We start from the raw sequence: 22,128 nt of genomic DNA on the forward strand, positions 1-22,128 counted from the left end.
CTTCGAGGCTTCACGCTGAGTCTTTTATAATACAGCCTGTTGTGGTGGGATTTGTCACAGGGGTGAGCATGAGTCACCAACCAGAAGGAAATAAGAGATCATCTCAATCTATTTACATAAAAAACAACATAAAATGAAGGAGATCGATGCTGAGTTTGCTAAAGTAAGACATGAATTTTAGTGATGAGGTTACAGGTGAAAAGATGTTTAAGACACTGGACTGAAACATTCACACATCATGATGCGTGAATGACGTCACTGTCATTATATTAATGCTGCTATCCTGTATATATTGTACATACTATTGTTTGAGTACTTACGATTGTTTTTTTTGTACTTTTTATATTTTACATTTATATTTATTATTGAAACTTGCACCAAGGGAGTGGCACTCCAATTTCGTTGTACTCTGTACAATGACAATAAAGGCTATTCTATTCTATTCTATTCTATTCTATTCTATTCTATTCTATGCAAGTCTCCTTTTCCACTGTGAGATCTACGATCAGAAGATTGATAAGCTGTCTTTAGAAAAGCATAATAGTCTTAAGCTGTGGTGTTTAAGCAATATTCTGTTGGCACTCAAAGGTGTGTGAAACCTGTACCACTGATATCAAACAGGATGGATCCACACTTTTATGTTGTTCATGTGAAATTATGTCTGATTGTTGCAGTATCAGACCTGGCAACATTTTGTGGTGAGCTTGTGCGACAGTTTCTTATGCTTAGCTGCCTGGTGTGTTCTTCTGATGTTGGGGGGGTTTCTCTGCATGCATCCTCATCAAGCCGTGTTCATATCTGCATAGGACACACTGTGATGGGACTTTGTGGCCACACTCCCCTGGCTTACAGACAATCTAGTTCAGGTAGACTACTCTCTCCTCTGGGCTCAGCATGTCTGCTCTGCTCACTGTTGTTCGCACTGGGCTGTAGCCTCCAGACTTCCAGCTTAAATGAATGGACTGGCCTTAAATGGCCTTTGTGCTCTACCTGAGCACTCAAAGGGCTTTATGTAACTTGCCTCATTCGCCCAAGCTTTCTGTCTAACATTCACACACATTGGACATGTCCAGTACACCAGAGAGCAACGTGGGCTTGGTATATTTGGCGTGCAAACCAGAGCAGCTGTTAATAGACGACCTGCTCAGCTACCCTGAGCAGTAGCGTTGGTCAGTGTGGATGTGTGGGCTACAGGCACAACACAAGTCTGACTGACTGAACTGCCAAACTAAAAGAAGCCAAACTTTGTGCTATAACTTTTGTGTCTTACAGCAGTTAATTGCACGTTGGAGTTTGAATCCTTTTTGTTAATATTATCATAATTGCCAGTACTCTGTAACAATTGGAGCACTAACCTCGCACCTCTTTTCTGCAGGTTTTTACAGCGATCATCAGCTTGAAACTGAGCACAACAACATGGGTAAGTTCATAAACCTGCACTTACCTCAGATTTCAATCTTACTTATCTTCCCTTACTTTTCTGTTTAAGTACTAATGAAAAATATTTAGTTACATTTGCCCCCAGTATCTGTTTACTCCAAAATACATGAACTTTTCTCTGGTCCAACAACGCTGAACCTCACTTTTAGTTTCTGATCTTGAAAATGATCTTTGGACAAAGATCTCCCTCTAGTGGTAAAGTGAAATGTGAAATTAATAAATGGGTTCTAGTTTCCAATCAAAACCACAAGAGGGGGGTATAAACCCAACGACAGCCGCTTCCATCCACACGAGCATGGAGAGAGAAATCCAACAAGTGGAAATGAAATGTCTAAACACATTTACACGTTTCATAAAGCAACGAGTCTTGATGGTCTGCTTCAGCGATGTGATCTCAGAGAACTTCAATAAATGAAAGTAATCGACGTCTTTGTTGTCTTCAACATCTCTGCGCGGTGGACGCAGTGCAGAGATGCAACACGAGGGAAGACGTGACTCCTGGTTTCAGGGGAAGCTGGATGCAGGGGGACAGGGTGAGGCAGTGGTCCAATGTTAAGGTCCAGGTTCAGATGAAGTTCACTCAGGACTCCCCTGGCTGCCATTGCAGCGCCAGGTGGCACCATGGAGAGGGTCATAGGTCATGCACAGTTCAAAAAGCGCTGACCTCACCGTGACTCCACGCTGACCTGTTTGTGTGCAGCTCTGCTCTCATAGTTCCTCCATAAACCTGCAAGTGTGTGTGTGTGTGTGTGTGTGTGTGTGTGTGTGTGTGTGTGTGTGTGTGTGGGGAGGAGGGGTCACTAAGAAGTAGAAGGAAGCCGAGAGGAACTATTAAACCTGCGCACACACTGAATGGCGGGCATTGTCAGCGTGCTGCAGGAGAAGGCGTGGATTTATGAGCCCAGGCATGATTGGGTTGTAAACTTGACGAGGTGGGTTCGCTCTGTTAGCTCTATTCTCATCCCAGGATGCTGCAGTGCACGCACTGGGCAAGGGTGACGCAGAGGTCAAGGGGGGCTGCAGAAAGCCTCCTCCGGCTTGTAAATGCTGTGACAGGGCTGGGAATTCACAGACCTCCATTCAGTGACCAAAAAAAGCCAGGTCAGGGACCGAATAGCTGCGCTCGCAGCAGCTGTTTCCAACACGAGCCCAGTACATGAAGTCCTAATATCAACTCTGTTATCTCAGAAATGTTTTTTCTTCACTAGAGTCTTAATCTCTGAAGGTGAATCGTGTTGTGGTCATGAAGCAGCAGATGGTCATTTATTGGAGATGGATTTGTGCACCACGGGGCTGTAAACCCACGACAGTGTGCTGTCCTGGCCACAGATGTTCAGAGCTCTTTGGGGAAGCGTAAAGAGATGAAGTCCATTTAAAAAAAGAAAGAGCTGCACACTTCATCACTCACACGTTCATCTCCATCAGCTGGAAGTTAACTGTTTAAAAGCCAAATTCATGCAGGTCTCTTGAATTCGTGCGGCAGTGACATTTGATTTGATTCTGGGAATAACTGAGCGTGTCGGAGATGAACCTCGGGCCAAAAACACCGAGTGTGTTTGGATTAATAGAAGGTCATTCTGTCTTGAACAGGGAGCCAAAGTATTACTGGGAATAATATTTTCATGTGTAAGGATCCCGGCTGCTGCATTTGAATGTCCTGAACTAGTTCTACTGAAAGTCCAGTGCAGTGTTACAATAATCTCACCTGCTTGTCATGAATGCAGGTCAGAGTCAGGTTTTTTAACTTGATATATTTTTCAAGTAATAGAAAGGAGGTCTGGTGGCCTTATTAATACGATCATCAGAACTTGAATCACAGAAATGGAAGTTAAATCTGATCAAATTTAGACAAAGAGAAAGTCTCGTCTCCAAGTTTTGACACATCTGCAGTTAATGTGAGTGCAGCTCATTGTGAACAGAGGTTAGAAGATCAGAGTAGAATGTAGCTCTGTATCATCTACATAAGAGCAGCAGGACACATTATGACTCTTCATATTATTACCAAAATACTACATCAAGGTTAAAGAGTAGTAGACCAAGGACAGACCCTTGAGGAACCCCTGACTGAAGCCTGTGCAGGTCTAAAGCCATCGATCGAAATATTAAAAGTTCGACCCTTTAGCTGTGATGTAATCCAACCAGGAAGCTGACCTGTTAAAGCAACTCATGAAGTCTTTGAATTAAAATGAAAGGGATCAAATAAAACCAGGACTGTGAGTCACTGCTGGTCCTCGGTGACTTTAGTAAGAGCTGTTACTGAAACCTTATTGGTCCTTATCATTACAGACTGTGAGAAGTTCTTCATACAGCTGTTTGTAAATGTGTTTTTTTCCAAATATTGAGCTGAGAAAACGGTTTAGAAATATCTGTAAATACTCATGGCTCTGGAGTAGTGGAGTGATTACAGCACTTTTGAGAGAAACAGAGCTGGGTGGATGGGATCTAGATTTGTAGGTTAGCAGGTATGTGGACTCACAGCAGTAGTTTGATAAGAATGTGAAGCAGTGCTGGATAAACTAGAACAGCACACATGACCTCTAACACTACAACATTTGTTGTGGAAGAAAGAAGCGAATTCGTGACATTTATTTATTGAAAGAATTTTGGCGAATGTGGTTTTGGAGCCATTAAGTCGTTTAAAGATGGATAAAAATAAACGACTGAATTAGACTTGTTATTGTTAATCAGCTGGAAGCTGATTGGGTGATGGGCCATTTCTATAGGTTTCAAAATGAATTTGTAGTTTATGTATATTTTCCATTTTAAACATAGTTAATTTCGTGTTTTGAGCTCCACCTCCAGTCGCCCTGTGCTGACCCGGTCCTCATTCTTCTCTGACCCCCTCCCCTTCAGTGACCAATGGCTTATCAGTGTCCTTTGGTGATGGTCTGTGGTTTCGTGGTTAATCATTACCAGGTGGGGACGAGACTTTCTCTTCTCAACTTTGTCCCTGAGCAGTTGGACTGACTGGATCTGTGCACACAGTTTCCCACTCAGTCCTGTAACTGTTCTACTCAAACTAGAAACAAAGCAAAATAATGTAATATATGTATATCATGTCCGTCTTAGTGCATGTGGACTGGTGGTATATAAAGAAAAAGAGGCCATGAAATAGTTTAAGAACATTTATTTCCTTTTGCATTTATCAGACTGGACCTGGTTGACCGCGAGCAGAAACTGATACATTTAGTTTGTTTATTGGTTTTGTTCCTTCAGTTATTATATCGAAGTTCATTCCCATAAATTGGTGTGACAAATAAATGGTTTACAAAGTCACTCTGTGTTTACTCATATGGAATATTTTTACCTCACGTTTGTTAATGAATCAGTGACCTCTGCAGTGGTGCACATTACAAATGATGACATGTAGGGCGGTTTCATGATATTTATAATATTCCAATAGTTGTTGCTTTGGCTCAGCTGTTGGAGGACAGTCCTGCGTGCAGTCCTTTCACTTCGTTGTTCTCATTGTTCGCTCTGATGTGCTAAAATATTTGCAAACAGTTACAGTGTGACAGTGAAATGAACGGTCATAGAATAGCAGAATACTGTGTGTTTATATTTGCTGCGGCCTTTATCTTCCTGGTGCTGCTGCCCATGCACGGGCAGTGTGGGAGCTGATCATCAGTAGTCTGGTATCAAGGACTGTTAGCAAATGAGAAGACGTGGAATACATATCTGACAAAATAAACTCTTTACACAACGTCAAAGCTGCTTTTCATCTTTCTGTTTTACTAATAGTCACTACACAAAAAGTGTCACGAGTTAAAGGCTCTGAGGGAGCTGCAGACCAGCGCTGTGTTGCTGTTTCGGACGATGAGATGTGAGAACTTCAAAGCCGATGCAAGAGATGTGCCAAAGCAGCTGACCTGTAATGTAAACGTGCCTCGTGAATGCGACACTGCACGGCACACACCATAAGGGGGCAGTAGATCCCTGCTGGACCCCCACGTGACGTATGATCCCACGTGCCACCTGGACCCAGTGAACTCAGCACCCATATGGAAGTACTTGGCCTGTGCCCAGCACATGCTTCTCCTTTGTCCTCACATAACTGGGCTAACTTCATATGGCTGTGTCCAGAAGTCATTCAGGATCACCAGGTTTAGATTTTCCTGCGTGCTACGGAGCAGAGCAGTCAAACACTTGCCCTGCTTCAGATGCCTCCTCTTTATTCCCTTCAGCTCACATAAAGTGGATTTCACTGTTGGCGGGGCTCTGCTGCTGCCCTCTGTGCTTTCTCATCGTTTTAGCCTTTAATAATTTACGTTGAGCCTAGATTTCGTTCGCTGTGCCTTTTTTCTTCCTTCGCTTGATGCGAGCTGCGTTGGCGTTGGACTGCAGGTCAGCCTGCGGAGTGTTTCCAGGTCAGGGAGAAGTGGGTCACGCAGTTCCCAGTGTCAGTGCCTGTAACTTCACAGTGTATGATGACAAAGCCCGACACCACAGGGATAAACAAGCACAGTTTGTGTGGCCCTGATATAAGTAGCAAACGTGTCCATCCGCCGCGTGCAGGCCTCTGTAGATAGTCCTCTTTACTCACAGTTGCAGAGAACCTGCGCTGACATTTCATTTACTCATTTATTTGTACATGAATCCCTCATTGAATGCCAGCACAGTTTACCTGGAGCTTTAGAATTGCAGCAGGCTTATCGTGGCTCCAGTTTATAGACGACGAGTGTTTTCTGCTGCAGCCGAATCCCAGATAAGAGGATTTCTTTAAAAAGGTCGACATTTAGATTTATCCTCTCTACGTTCATCTTCAGTTGTTTTTGTGCTCAGATCAAAGTATTTAACTTTTCAGTTCTTTCTTTCATAACATATCGTAATATTTTAAACACGGATATGTGCACAGAGTTTATGTTCCCTGATAATACACAGATATGTACACAAAATGGATCTGTGGCCCTCTGCTGCTTAGTAAACCAGTAAAGACCCAGGCTGCTCCTCAATGCCCCCCCAACACTTTCCCACTGTAAATGTAAAACACACACACACACACACACACACACACACACACACACACACACACACACACACTTTGGGGTCTACTCTGGCTGGAAAAACATCAGTGTGTTTGAAATTTCCCAGCATGTTAACATAACCTTACAGTTACAGCATTCCCACATGTCTGCGTCTCCTCCAGTGACATATGGAAATAAGGCTCAACCCTTAAAAAAGTGTATATATTTAATCATATTTAAGGTGATTATAAACTGAAGTCATAATATATTTGGGTGCTGGTTGTGTAATTACAAAAGCCCCCCACAGCAGCCATGTCCGTTCTGTCCCTGACAGGCTCGCTTCCAGCCTTGGAATTCCTGGAATGTCGTGAAGTATGACTGACTTTGTAGCTCGTTGTATTTCCAGCCTGGCTAAAGGAAACGAGGCGACATTAACAAACAGGAGCAGAAGTATCGCTGAGGCTTTCAGTTAGTAATGGAAAACTCGGGTTGTGGAATTCGGCGTCTGGATCGTGGTGGGAGGACCGCTTTAGGCGACACTCCGAGCCCCCTGCCTACGCTGTGACTGCCCGCACCGAGGGAACAGTCGCCACAACATAACAGTAATGCTAAATAAATGCAAAGCGGCGTCCTCGATGTTCACACAGAGCCAGGATTCAGGGAATCGCCAAACAATCAGATGAAGCCTGGAAAAAAGAAAAACCTGCTGTTAGTCATTGTCAGTGATGCATCAGTCACACGATACAGTGACACCAATAATAAACCAATGATACGATCGTACAGGGAGTGGCTATAATTCTTCCCTTCAATGACATGCTGTATTCTACGATATATTAATGTTCTTAGATTATCCCATGTCCGAGTCTTTGCTCGTGTCACTCTGCTCATGTATGGAAAACCAAGTTTCAGTAAAATTCCTTCTTCCTCACTTTTCTGAGCATTTATTCTCTGATGTTAAGAATTCTCCCCTCACATGTGAGCACGATTAAAACCCAGTGTTTGTACTCGCAGGTGCTGGGACTGTGACAGGCCCACTGTGGGGAAAACCGTCTTAAAATCTTGTCTGTCTGTGGTTTTTTTTGTTATGCGTCTTTTCAGACTGTGATCCATTTGTAGAATGAAAGCATTGCTCAGAGGCCTGGAACAAACCTTCGCTTGCTCCCTGTGATCAACTTACATTTTGAATTTAATTGCCATAAAAAAGACAAAAAAGTAGTTTTGTAGATGCATTTGACTTTGATTTTCCCTTAAACCCCCCATCAAACCTCTGTTCATATCAGAACTTTTCTGCTTCAGTGAGACACCCTGATATGTATGCATAAATATATATGTATGATATGTATGCATAAATATATATGTATGATATGTATGCATAAAAAAGAATCTAGTAATGTTAAGTTATTATAGTGATAATAACTGATTCATTACTGCAGTAAGTCTAATAGCAGATGTTGTAACAACACACGGTGGATTTTTATGACTGTGATAAAAGTCAAAATGTGATATTGTGACAGTCCTTTTGTTAGAGATGTGCTGTTGTGTGGTGACAGTAATTGTACACTAACGGCTGCACAACAACAGTGGATAACAACGCATACAAACAGCCATGTGACGTGCTCGTTGTGCAGACGGTGCAGTATACATGCGGACATTCTTAATCCTGGCTTGGTATGCTTTCAGAATTGCGCAACAATTTAAACTAAGTGATGCACTACACATGTAATATGTGCATGAAGTTCTAGAACAAAGGTGTATGTGTTGTGTATACTGACTTCATCTGCCAAGGCAGCATTTGAAGAACTTGCTGCTGGGATCCAGCCACACAGAGAGTTTCAGGATTTATTAGTCCGGCTAATAAAAGGTTCTGAAATCGCATGTTTAAAATGACCGTACTCATCATTAGAGTCCTTGTTGCTCTGAATAGGTCTTATGAACAGAGGGCTGCTGGGTAATCAGCAGCTCAGGGTGTGTCGTGTCTCCGTTTAGCCAAAGAGCTCGTTCCTCTCATTACTGTGGAAGCGTCACAGCTGGATGTTATTTAAACCTGGGTGAAAATCATGACAAATCGTGGCTCTACACACCGCCAGCTGTTAACAGTAAACTGGTATATGTTTGAAAAGGTGTTCACAGGGCAGGGTCAGTGATGGCTATTTAAAATAAATCTTATGTACAGATGCATGCAGGGCTTCTGTGTGTGCATTCCAGTACATCCATTACTCCCATGTTACTGGGACTTAAAGTAGCATCTGCTGCTGCTTTGGCAATCTCAGACTTCATGTGTGTCACAATTACTTCTATGAACAATTATATTGCACAACATGAGCTCCCCTCCACAGGAGCCCTGCCCCGGTCACATTCATGGCTTTATTAACTGATCCGTTCCTTCGTTTGATGAACCCACCTTCTCTTCTGTCTTTTTCTTGGAGGCCTTCTACAAAAAAGCTTCTTCTTTAAACCCAGTCGTGGTGTTTGGGTAACGGGGTGTTTGAACCGCAGTCTGCATTCATTGATCAGTGAGTTATTCTGCTGCAAACCCACCGACAGCAATGAATGTTTATTGCAGCCTTTAAGAGTGAGCTCCTCCAGGGGTGCAGCTCCTCTGAGGTCTGTGCAGGAGACTCGATGGTGATCGGCTTGATCCAGAGTCCGTGTGCAGATGTGCAGACTGTTGTTTTGTTTCTTAAATGTTGCAGTTAATAAGAGCAGAACTAAAATGCATCATGGTAGAAAATCCAGAGTCATTTGTGCTGTGGTGTCCCTCAAGGTACAGTCAACGGTCGATGGTTTTCAGTCAGAGCTCAAACTCACCGACAGCGTTGAATGTTCCCCACGGGCACCAGAGAGTGACAACATTTGAATGTGTGTTGAGTTGTACAGTTGTACGAACCTGCAGATAGGACTGTCACGATACTTCGAACTTGATACTAATATTCAGTAAATACTTGATACGTGATGACATTTTTATTATCACAGACGGGGAAATGACAAACTTAAGAGATCATTTTCAAAATATAGATTAGAGTAACACTTGTCTGTCCAGATCTATTGAGCCACAGCTTTGTCATCATATTTTCATCCTGATCAAATACAGTCGCTCGCTGTTTCTGTCTGGTCCTCCGTAGCATTTTCTCTCTTTCAGTCGAGGACTTGAAGAGATGAATAACATTTTTAGACATGAATAGTTGTGAATTAACGCCGCCTTCAACTGAATAAGCTGAATTTATCTGAATCAATGTTGCTTTTTTGACTGTTAATGTTACAGAGTGTCAGTCTTTCAGTTTGTTTTGCTAATAGTCAGCAGAATACTTGAGAAGCTAGTTGCAATGTGTCAGCAAAATTAGCGTGTGTGCTGTTTCTTTGGTTAACTCTATCAATAAACATTGAGTTTATTAGCATTGCTTTCTTTTAAATGTTACTATATGCTAGCATTGCAGAAACGATAGCCATGAAGTTAGCTACTGTACTGTACTTCATTAGCCTGTGGTTGCTAGCTGAGTAGGTAAAATCATTGATAACAGATCTTCTGGGGAAACATTGTTTACCTGGGATGATATCGTTAGCTCATCAGACGGTGTATGTTGGGTCGTAGCTACTGCTAGCTCTGTAGATAATGTTAGCTAATGAGTGAACAATTTCTAGCTAAATAAAAAGGCTCGAGTATCTGGTTATTACAAAGCTTATAGCTAACATAATTAGAATATGCGGCTTATCTCATCCGATTTAGGTCTTTGACAGACCTGACCTCACTGTAGTGGTTTCTTACAGTGGGCAGTTCTGCATTTATCTGATATTTATTTGTTTCAGCCTCGGATGATCCCGGAGACATTGTGTGGTTTATCTTCGTGCTATTTTGTCTGTGCTAAATGACTATAACTCGTATTTGCCAGGTAGAAACAGACCAGCTAGAGTCCAACCCTGACTCAGTGACAGGATGGACTTCTCCATCTCCATGTTTTGGTCTCGCACTCAGACTGCAACGCCCTGCGATGTCCCAGCAGCCAGAGGTTTGATCCTGGGACGTACACCTCCTGCCACAGCTCTGCACTGCTGCTGATGCATGAAATCCTGCAGCAAACTGTGGCCATGACAAACCTGCACGGGACTCACTCAGTGGGTTATGTGGACACAGACTAACTGCGTTTGTGTTAACAGGTCAAAAAATGAATCCGTTTAAATCTGCAGGGTGCTGCTGCGAGCCCCTCTCATCAGCGGTGTTACTTTTGCACGGACAGAAAGAGCAGAGCTGGCAGCAGCGCCGGAAGCTTCCATGCAAAGACCAGCCTGTGCGTTTGCTCCACCTCAGCTGGAGTCCCTCTTTAAAGGGTTAATATTGTAATAATATATGAAATGTTGCTGCCAATTGACCTATCTCAAGAATCCTATACTACTTATTGAAATTATTTTAGTTTTAATAATAAACATCAGCAGCTGTACGGGTGTGCAAACATGCTGTTCTTTAAAGGGTTAAAATCCCAAAAGTATCATTAAATACGAGTCGTTTTTAAAAAACTGATATTTTCACAGCTTTTTTGGGGAAGTTGCCGTTTTGTGGTCACGAGTGTCAGATGTCTTTTTTATTTTGACGTTAGATTATTTGCTGCAATCATACAGCAGTTTAAGGGAAGGTGTCTGTCGAAGCGCTCGAATTAAACTACCTCAAACTCTGAGCAGCTGGATAGTTACTGTCTGCTTATTGCAGCTCTTTAATGAGACATGCAGTACATGTTAAATTATTACCTGTCGGGTAGTAAAGAGCTTTTGAAAAATCCATATTTGTCTCACACAGAGACACGTCTTCCCTAAAACTGCTCTAATGTCAGGTGTGCCAGTCGTTTCTGTGTTATGTGGTTATAAAGGTGAGAAATATTAACTTTGAAGGTAATTTCCCACAAAAACGACAAGCTGTGCTGTTTCACAAGCCTCGGTGTCTGTCAGTGTGCGCTGCTGTGTTTGTCTTGGCCTGCGTGGAGCACCTCCATGCCAAAGCACGTTACCACCCTTGTTGGCGTGCAACCTCGAGTGACGAGAAGCCGGCAGGAGCGAGCGAGGAGAGGCGGTGATGCAAAGGTTGTGGTTTCCTTTAATAGCCCCGCAGACACGATGAGCGCCATCGTCTTCGTTTTCACTAAACTACCGAGAAAACTGGAGTGTCTGCGCTGAGCCGGCGCTGCTGTCACGTTCAGCCTGAAGCAGAAAAGAACACAAAAGGAAGCCGGGGTAAAAAATCAGACAAGTTGCAACTGAAAAGACAAAAGATAAGAGTCAGTCAGGCTGGTGGAAGGAGGCGAATGAGCGTGATCAGAGAATGCTGCCGTGCCCCACAGCTGAAACTAGTGCACTGCAGTGTTGAGCTAGTTAGAAATTACTGTTCCCTTTACCCTGCGCTGAACCTCAGCTACTGCTCTGGGAGTGCGCCTTCCTGTGTTCGCCTCTTTGAGGTTGGAAAATCATGCAGTCATGTTTTATTAATGCTCTCTGTGTGTCTGTCTCGCGCTCCGTCTTTCTCTCCCGTTTTGACTGCTTCCCCACAAAAGTGAAGAAGAGATTTGGAACAGCGTGTTTTATTTGTTCTGCATCCTCTTTTCACGTTGAATCGAGCCGCTTTATGTAGGTTGAGGTTTTGATTTGGAGGGGAACTGAAACCGGTTAGCGAGGTCGGGAATATATGATGCAACTCATTGTGCAGAGATTTGTTGCAGTTGTGCAGGATTAGTGTTGAGATGGTGGATGTGCACATTCTCCTGCTTTCTGCATAATGAATGATCACTTTGGGAAGAGAGGCACGATTCACTCTCTGCCACTTTGACACAGTTCACTGACCGTGGACGAGACATCACTGGAATTGAGTGTTGTCGCCCAAAATCATCGGAAACCTGGAATTCTGAAGATTATTTGTCCGTCAGAATTAAATAAAAGGGCCAACATGGCGTCACTCTGATAAATAGGTAAATACTTGTCTTTATTGGACCGTAGCCTGTGAGTCACTTGGTATTCCCACGTGAATTTATGAGCCGTGGTCAGGCAGACGAAACGGTTTCTTTTCACTGAATAAATTCTCCCTCGTCTACCTAATTTCCTGCAGTGTGTTTGCTCTCAGACGAGGTGGGAAGTAATAATTTTTCAGGCCCCTTGGCTCTGGCTTCAATGGCTTCCCCTCCTTGGCATTTGGACTTTTTGGCTGCGAGCCCGAGATGCACAAAAGCTTTCCCCCACTCGACTCCCACTTCCTGTGTGTTAAGGGGCTACGCATCCACGCCATCACCTCAAACCGATGACTTATTGAACAGTTTTAGGTGTGGTTGCACTTCCTTTTTTCCTTTGAATAACACTCCTACTGGTGTGGGTATTATCATAACTGAAAAAGTTTGCATAACTGACAAACTTTAAAAAGGTTTAGGGTGTAAAAATAGCCGAGGGCGAGCATGAGAGGCTGACGGGGCCAGAGGGAAGAGTGCGACAGTGTGACTGAACCAGTGTGAACCCTGCGTCGTCAGCACATTCCTGGGGTTGGACAATGAGAAGCACACTGTGTACTGAGTGGCGCTGCCTGCATAGCTGGCTGCTGTGCAGCCAGGAGTACGTGCTGCCTGAAGTGAGGCCAATGCAACACAGATGCACAAAATTCTGCAAAATGCTCGATGAGCTGGGGAAAAGTGACCAGGGTGACTGTGGCACTGTCCCTTTGGTACCGTTAACCCTGCTGAAAAAGCCCGATGACCTAAACACTTGCTTAAATTGAAAAACGTGGTCTGTGTGGAAATCTGTTCTTAGAGTAGAACAACAGGCCGTGATTTTTATTGGACTGGGATTCGTTCGATTTAAGGTAACTGATCCTGGATTAGAGGCTGAATGATTCCAAACTCCTGGAAACTCGCAGTATAAAATCTTCTTGTGCCCTTTTCACAAATGCAAGGACCCATAAAACCGAACGTATTTAGGAAACGTGTAGTATCGGTTCCTGCCGCTGACCATCCAAAACTGTCCTAACATGTGCGCGTTTCCTCTGACAGTACAAATGTTATGCACCTAGTGTAACTGTAGCCACAGTTAACCCAACACTCCCAGCACAGCTCCAGTGCTTGTTCAAAAATAGGCTACTCAGGCTGGGAGCCTGCCAGCATATGCTCGCACACACATTCCCATTCCATCAAGCCTCTTGACAATGATCATTATACAGTCCACCGGCGCTGGGAGACATCTCCTAATGGAAGAGCACGAGGAGATTAAATCGCTAAAATCACTTGGGCTGCGAATGATCCTCTTGGTGGGCAAACTCAATCAAACCCAACAAATATGCCTTAATTGCTGTGTCAGTCGCAAAATAGGCTTAAAGTCAGATTGGACGTTTTAATATCTGCTCGATTAAGAAGTTTTATAATGAGATGCTGCAGTGCAGCGGGGTCACTCTGTATCACATTTAGCTGTCACGCGTTTCCAAAACGAGCTGTAATGCTGGCTTCATGCCGTGCATTCGGGATGATGTCACTGGATTGCTCTTATATTGAAAACTGACGGTTCAAGTTGCTTTGATTGGTAAGAAAAATGAGCAAATGACATTTTAAACATTATTTTTGGTATTAATTTGTCTGCTGGCAGCATCGCATTCAAAACACAGGTGCACAAACGATGCCAGAGAGTCTGTGTACAGCGTCTTATTAATGCATTTGGTTTTCGAATATCACATTTAACATGTTTGGGACGTCACAGTGAAGTTCAGTTTGAGTTGAGTCGGTCAGATCACAGTCGTCTCTGCACTACAGCATACCAACATCTACAAGCACTAATCTAAACTTTGTTATGTTGTTTTGGAAAAATGCAAACGTGTCGAGGTGGTGAGACACTCTGCAGCCTCGACTCTAGAAAAGCACACAAAGATGTCGTCATTTTGCATAATATTTAAACATTGATCGTCTGTGACAAAGGTTGGTGCTGCGTCTCAAAGCTCTGGGCTCGGCCGATTTCATGGTTCAGTGTTTGTCTACAAGTACAGGTTCTCAAAATATTTTCTGTGCATATTTCTGAGGATCTAGCAGACGTTTACAGTCGTTCAAAAGCATACTTGCTGAACTTGCAGCGTCCATGCCAGGCCCGCTCCAGTGCAGGGACTTCCTCAGGCGGAGTGCCAAGCCTTTCCAGAAACTCCCTGCCTCCACGTGCCATGGATCATCTCGTCATGGCTCCAGGGGTTTCAGCGCCTATTCCTGCTGCCAGTCCCTTCCTCGGCATTAACCCGTGACTCTTTCTTACCTCTCCCCCCATCTCCTTGTCAGTTCCTCGTCGCAGCAGGCTTGCATCCTCCCCTTTTCCCTGCTGATTGGCGTGCTTCTGTTTTCCCTCTCTCTGCCTCTGCACCTTTGAACCCGGCGTCGATGCACTTGATCGCGTCACGTCAGTCTGGCTGCGGCTGACTTATCCACTTCTGCAGCACGCCTGAGAGAACTGCACTGTATGTCACACTGCTCTCTCTTCTCCAAAGCTGTGTCGGCTCATTTCGGTCGTGAGCACCGAGGCTGATGAATATGTATCTGCGGCTCCTTCTCGCAGCAGTTTTGAGGATCTCTAACAAAGCGGGATGAGAGAGCCCTTTGTGGCTGTCTGCTGGATTTAACCGTGACATTTCTCTGTTGCCTGCTGCCACCTTTTATCTTCGACAGACTCTATTCCCAGGTCGCGCTCGCGCCCCCCTTTGAACGCTGCATTGTCAAAACTCAGACCCGCAATCCGCATTTCAGCTATGATGTATATCGTTATTAGCGTCTCTTTGAGCCTTAGTTGAGTCAGAAATGTTTCACTAACAACACTGAAAGAAACCCAAAAAGCTCACTTATGGTACATAATCCGTGTTTTTTAATATGTGGAGTCGCCGCAGTGCAGTGGCAGGAACTCGAGGATCAGCGTTTCCTCTGCACTCCAATTCGCTGCAGTAAATCGCAGCGAGCGGTGAACCAGGCCGTCGCCATCTTCGTCATTGTCATCGTCGTCGTCTTAAACCACCTTCTGCACCCACCCCACCCACAAACAGCGGCTCAGAGTGAGGCGAGCCAAAATTGTGATTTCATATTTGTGTTATCAGTGGGAGGCAGCAGGGGAATGACCTGGATACTGCTCAACCTTTACTCCCGCCCGTGCCGCCTTACAGCCAGGCGCTGGATGGAGCTCGCCCCGTGAGCAGAGCTGCTGTGGGACGCAGTGAAACACCTCGTTGTCACACCAGTGATGAGGGCGTCTTTACTCTGCCGTCCCTCTTTCCTGCACCACCCCGTCCTCCATGTTTAGCGCCGTTCTTCCTAAGCTAAACCGAGCCACCGCGCTCCGTCTGTATTTTGTCTTCGTTTTATTTCTATGAAGCCACGTTACCCGAACATCACAAAGCATTGCGCCCCGTCCCAGCAGGGGATTGTGGGGACACTGTGCCCTCAATGCGCTGCTCTGCGCTTTGTGCTCTGTTGACCCGATCAGCTCCGCCTAAGCCTGAGTTAAGCTCATCTTTTTTGTCCTACTGTATTTATGAAAGACGGGCGAGCGTCGAGCAGATATCGACGTTCGTCGGACGCTGCGGTATAACTCGGGGACGTCTGAGTTGGAACGCCGCAGAGGTCGGAGTCGGCTGATCCTCTGCGGTTTGACGGCAGAGTTGCCGAGGCCGCTGCTTTTCGGATAGTCGCTCGGGGACTTAACCTCCTCCTTTGGCACCTTCCCCCTCTCCCTGTGTCTCGCTCTCTCTAGCAGAGGAAAATCTCTGCTGAATTTGTGTCTCCTTTCAGATTTCTAAGAGGCGTTAAACCTTTCTGGATTAAAGAAGCTAATCTGACAGGCAGAAGATTGTATTAGCCTGAGTGTTGGCAGAGCTTTTAATTTCTCCTCTCCTTTCATCCCCCCCATCCCGACTGCCTCTCCTGCTGACCTGCTCGATGGTATTATTGTGTTTTTCCTTTTGAATTACAGCAAAAACATCCACATCTTCCCGCTAGTCACGCTCCTCTTTCCGTCTCGCACGCTCTCTATCCCACTCCTTCCATATCTCGCCTTCCTACCTCTCTTTCTCTCCGGCTCTTCCAGCAGTGACAGCATACTTGCGTGAACCCATGATTTATCATTCGCTAATCCGTGCTGATTATGGAGCTTTCCACGCGGCCCTTATCTGTTGCTGAGCTCGCTTTTCACTCCGTAGCTGCCAATTATCTTTGAGGCAGCCTGCAAACAGACCTGTCTCTGTCAGCCAGCTGCACAAGCGCCACCGAGGCCTCTTACTCTGTATACACAAGTGTGCGTGCACCGGAGCGCTGCCGACAGCCTCCCTGGGCACATGTATTTTTGGTGCTTATTGAAATGTCAGCACTGAAAAAGCTCAATAAGGTCTCGCCAAGCCCCACTGCAGAGGGGAGGGACGGGAAGCTTGGAAAAGTAACCTCCATCGTGCACACTCAAAGCTGGAGCCCGAGACAAAGCCACTGCACCCTGAAGTTTGCGTGTTAGTGTATCAGCATCAAGGTCAGGAGGGATTCGTGCGAGCTGCCACCTACGCAGTCAGGATGGGAGAGCTGGGACGGCGATGCCTCGTCGTGACTCGCCCAACACTTCCTCTAGCTGAGCGGCGGCACGGCCAGCGTTGGCATTTGACAGCACGAGGTCATCGAGGGGAGCGAGGCCTTGCCCGCGGGGAGGGTATGCAGATCACGGCGGTGCTCAGCTGACGCGGCGTCCAACCGTCAGCGTAATGGGAAGTGACATGCACATCAGAGCAATGTGGGTCAGAGCTCCAGACGACCAGCCCACGGCCTGTATCTGCTCTGCCTGTCTAATCTGCTGCAGCTCGACCAGACGAGGCTCCCTAATCGACCTTGATATTCAGTGAGCACGCATTACCATCTCCCCTTGTGCTTCAAACACACTCACGCACACACGAAGGGACCATCTGAGACTTTTAAAAGAGTCAAATGTAGCGGGGTGCCGCGGTACGACGATAATTAATTGTCAGGGAGGAAGGAAACAAGCAAGCGCGGCACGCTTGGCCTCGGGCTCTGCAGCCGTACGCGACAGAGTCTGTTTGGACTCCACGATGTTCACGAACTCACCGAACGTGCGTTTATCCCACCGTCTCTGCTGCTGTTCCTTTGATGTGTTTAATCTCCACTTTTAAAATATTTATCTGAGAGGCGGGATTCAAATGCCGGGCCTGCAGTTTTTCGGCAGTGCGATGTGGACTGAGCTGTGTTTTCTCCTCCAGTGGCTGAAAATGGGTCGAATGGACACACAGCTTAACAGGATTCCCATGACATGGTTGGCGTCTGAAGGGAGGAAGAGGAAGGGAAAGGAAAGGCCAGGGAGGGGGCGTCAGTAGGAAGCAGCGGTGTGGGGAGGGGAAAATAGCAAACTTTTTTTGTGAGTGTTTGCTGAGCACCTGTGTACAGAAAACAACTCCATCCTAGCTGGAGGGTAATGACACATGTGTTGAGGGGGGGGCGGGCTTGAAGTGTTTTGACATTTTCAGCTCAAACAGGATTTTTTTAAGCAGAGGGAAAAGGTCCAGAGGAGTTCAGCCTGCGCAAATCTGCCTCTGCCTCATCAAAGGCTGTAATTTCCTGTTCATTTCGGGCCCCCTTCCCCCAACCCCGAGCTCTCGTCTGCTAATCCCACCTCTGCAAAATGCCCCCACTGTCCCCCCCAATCCCGGGGCCCTCCTGCTGGTGTCCTGCCTGCCTACGCTTCAGCCTGCTCCGCTCCGGGCTGGGGTCTGGGGAGGCTATACGCTTTGTGTCAGCAGGCTTGTGGCAGAGCGTCAACAAATCCTCATTGTCCCGCGCGGGAGTGGTGACAGAGGAGGTGGATGGGAGGGGTGGAGGAGGCATCGCTGTCTGGTTTCTATTCAAAGCCACATATACACACATGTGTGTATGTATATCGCACACACGGGCCTGCGAGGGCACAGAGGGGTTTACACAGCTCCAAGCTTGGGACCAAAGTCCATCCAGAGCACAGGTCGCACTTACACAACCGCTGCCTTCCTGAACTGATCAGCCAATCAACAAGTGATAACCGGACTCGAAGCACCAAGAATCCTAAAAAACACAAAGAATCCCTCGAGTTCACGTTATCAGTCTGTCAGCACAGGACTCTGTAACATGCGATCCTGTAACAGTCAACAAAGTCCTCGCATGCAGACAAAACCCTTGTGTTAGCAGCTGCATGTGGGCCGAAGAGTGTAGTTTCCACTCAAAGCTCGTGTTGATTGGAGGCTACAGAGTGTACAACATCAGCTGCCGGTGGTGAGGGCTGAGATGTGTATCTGGCTAACAAGACTCTACATGTAGAGGCATTTCACAGAACGACTCTGTGCTCGTCCACTTCTGTATTTGAAATTAATCTTTTCCAGACCGCGACTGTTTTGTTGTCACCGTCGGTTTTAGCCCTAAAGCGATTACGCTCGTCTGTAACAGCTGCTTTTTCTTTGTCATCACCAGCCCAGACTTTATTTTAGCGTCTGTATGTGCGAGCTGGTGTTAAGCCCGTGTGAGGGCTGTGGATGTGTTTTCCTGCAGCAGCCATGATGCACATCTGTGATCCGGGGAGATGTTTTTGTCAGTTGTTGCTACCCCTCACGCACGTAGCTTTTTTTTTTTTTTTTTTTTTTTGCAGTGGATTAAAAGCTTTGGACAAAAGCAGACCGGGACAAAAAAAAACTGGGACGGCCTGCATTTCCTGTTACCAAATGCATTCCAAAACCAGCGACCCCCACGCGAGCTGGCGGGGGAACCAACGAAAAAGGGAATAGAAAAAACCAGCCTGTGTGAAATCGCAGTTTCTTTTATCCTTCCTCTTTTGTCAGCATCTATATTAAACCACCTCCTACATTTACTCTTCCTTTGCTGCCTTTCTTAACTTATTGACATTTTGAATTGGACAGCGTCAGTATTTCTTCTACACAAAGAGAACATTTAACTGTGACAGCACGGCAAATTATTTTTAGCTCATTCAACTGATGCATCCTCTGCCTGCTGAATGAGCAAAGCATTCTGGGGGTTTCTCAAAGCGGGAGAATTGCAAGGTGAGCACGCCGAGAGGCGGTCATGAAGCAAAGCGTGGACACCCCCTTAACCCCGACCACTCTAACCCTCGTGCTAAAGCCGGGGTGTCACCTCCCTTCCCCTCACGGAGCAGCAGCAGCAGCTGGCTGACCCGTCCCTCCACTGCAGCCTCTAATGGCTGACCTGCCCTGTCTGGCCGGCCTCTGCTTGCTTTTGTGCGCCGTCTGCCTCAGTTCCTCCCCACTCAAACACTGCTGACGAGCCCCGTATTCCCACAGAGCAAGCTGAGGTGAAGAAAAAGGAATATCCAGACAGACAGACAGACACGCAGACGCTTCACAATTTGCACACTTTGTCCCGCACACATAATCCCTCTGCCCCCCCTAACACACACACACACACACACACACACACACACACACACACACACACACACACACACACACACACACACACACACACAGCCTCTGTCTGCTTTCACAGTTTTGGACGAACCGTACCAAGCACCAGGTAAAGAGTGCTGCTTTAGCTGGAAATGAAAACATTTCTTTCTCTTGTTTTTACTAGTTTAACAATTGTTTAAATAAAATAGCAGCTGTTAGTTTGAGTGAGATTTTGAATGGACTCATGCTCCAATTTGAAAGTACAGCAGAAAGAGTGAAAACATGCTTGAATCCGTCACGCTGGAATTGAAAAAGACAGACGAAGAGTTCAAATACTTACGTCAAGTGCGACCAAAAGTTCAGCGGCAGCGTGAAACTGTGGCGACGTTAGGAGGGAAAAATCAAACGCGAGAGCAAAAAGCTTCCATATGTGAGGAGAAAGCTCGTTTAGACGGGCTGAGAATTCACTGCTGAAATGAGTTGAACGGGTTCCTCTCGCTCACTGTCTGCATGTCTCTCCCACACACACACACACACACTCCTGACACGCAGTCTTTCACCGTGATCTCTCTGCCTCTAGTGGGAACTCAGCCAGTAGTTTGCAAATACAAGTGCCTTACAAATCTCTCCCCCTCTCTCACCCTCCCTACCTCCCGTTCCTTCCGTGCTTTTACACAGGTAAACAAGCACATGCATTCCCACATGCATGCACCCCCCACTTCCTTCACACACACACGCGCACACACAAGTCTGGCGACGACACAAGTTATTGAACTGCTCCACATTTTCTTGCATGCACTATATATGAGGCGGTTGACGGACAGCAGCACATAGTCATGTGTGCAGCCAGGGCTGCTGCGATTGGCTGGAGGCCTGGGAGCCGAGGGGGGGAGGCGGAGGATGGCTGCGATTGGTCCGAGCTCAAACCATTGAAAGCAGAAGATTTTCTCTGTTGAATGGCTGCTGCTCTGGGTGGAGCCTGAGTGACACTGCTTGGGGAAAAAACCTGCATCCGGAGAGTTTTGTGCCTTTACTGGAGTGTTAACAGCTGTGGATGAATGCTGTGGAAGTGTGTGTGCCACAGCTGGGACACTCAAACAAGGTGGTTTTGGACAGAAAAGACACGTCTGAAATGATTAATCAAACATTAGATAGTGCTCAGTTTAATTCACATGTTTTCTTTTGCATTAGTAAGCTTTCTAAACATGCATCTCATTCATTTTACCATATTTGAAAATGTGCTTTTACTTATTTGTTTTTACTGATCAAAGAAGGAAACAAAGCTGCCACATTAACGATTGGCTTTGGTCAACGCAATGTTAAGAATACATCGTTGATCGATAATGCTGGGGCTGCACCGGTATGTCTAATATCAGAAACGGTCAGTATTGACTTGGATTTTATTTATATGGTTTTTACACGGCTCGAGGTTCTGTGCTGAAGAGCTGAAAGTCATCACATTAAAGAGGGTTTGTTTCTTTAAGTGGGTTCAAATAGAACAAAAACAAATACAGGAAAAAGATGAGCATCAACACTTTTGTTATTGTTATTCCAGGTCAATGCACATCAAAGTAATAATATTTATCTGGCTGTCTTTCATTTACAGATGCAATGCTGTTGTATTTTTGAACCCTGACAAAAACAACAGAAGGAGGTCATGACGTATGATATTAATGAGCCCGATAATCCAGTGGCTCCCACATAAACAGGAAGATTAGGAGTTGTAAAGCCACCAGTCTCAAATGTGTGTGGTTATGTTGTAGTGTAGGTAGCTGTAGTGAGCCATCATGTGGAATGGCGCTGCGCTCTGGTGCGGCATTTATCAAACTGGCGGCTGCAGACTTATCAACATATGCGTCCTGCTGCCTTCAGATGGCTGCAGGGATTTTCTGAGCTGCAGAAGTTTTTAATGCACCATAACCAGCTGTGGTCATCACATACTCCAGAAATCACTGGCTGATGAATTCATACTGATTTACTATCATTCCTGCTTTGAGAACATTGAAAGTTTTGATGACAATTTCCAAACATCTTTTGGCAGAGGCATATTTTCTAGCATTAGGTCATTTACAGATTAAGCTTTATTCTGTTATTTCTGCTCCAACTGTTCAACTGAGATCATCAGAGTGGAAGCAAAGTCACATTGTCCCAGAGCCACAATATCTGTTTTCTCACAAGCACCAATTAAGATGACCTTCATTTCAATTACTTTGCACCTGTTTGTGCCTCTTCCCTCACCTGCACGCCGAGCTTGGAGCATCAGAGCGTCACACACGTGACTGCATCCAGTTTCAGGAATATCCTAAACTGTTACAG

At 45.7% G+C, this 22,128-nt stretch overlaps 1 protein-coding gene and 1 long non-coding RNA gene across 2 annotated transcripts in view; one reads left to right on the forward strand and one right to left on the reverse strand.

Moving 5' to 3' along the window:
• Window positions 1–22,128, forward strand: part of nr6a1a (nuclear receptor subfamily 6, group A, member 1a) — a 117,020-nt gene that overhangs the window by 28,265 nt on the left and 66,627 nt on the right. Inside the window, exon 2 of the mRNA XM_085474373.1 lies at window positions 1,376–1,420. Within this exon, the coding sequence (XP_085330499.1) occupies window positions 1,376–1,420 (45 nt within the window). The remainder of the gene's footprint in view (window positions 1–1,375; window positions 1,421–22,128) is intronic.
• Window positions 9,351–20,576, reverse strand: LOC146696285 (uncharacterized). The gene is made up of 2 exons (XR_014923220.1): window positions 20,153–20,576; window positions 9,351–11,588 (listed from the first exon to the last, which is right to left on the reverse strand). It is a non-coding gene; the product is annotated as an uncharacterized LOC146696285 (long non-coding RNA).

This window comes from Copadichromis virginalis, linkage group LG12 (genome assembly GCF_057382275.1).
Source record: "Copadichromis virginalis isolate Kocher_CV1m ecotype Utaka linkage group LG12, C_Virginalis_male_GT1.1, whole genome shotgun sequence".
Taxonomy (NCBI): domain Eukaryota; kingdom Metazoa; phylum Chordata; class Actinopteri; order Cichliformes; family Cichlidae; genus Copadichromis; species Copadichromis virginalis.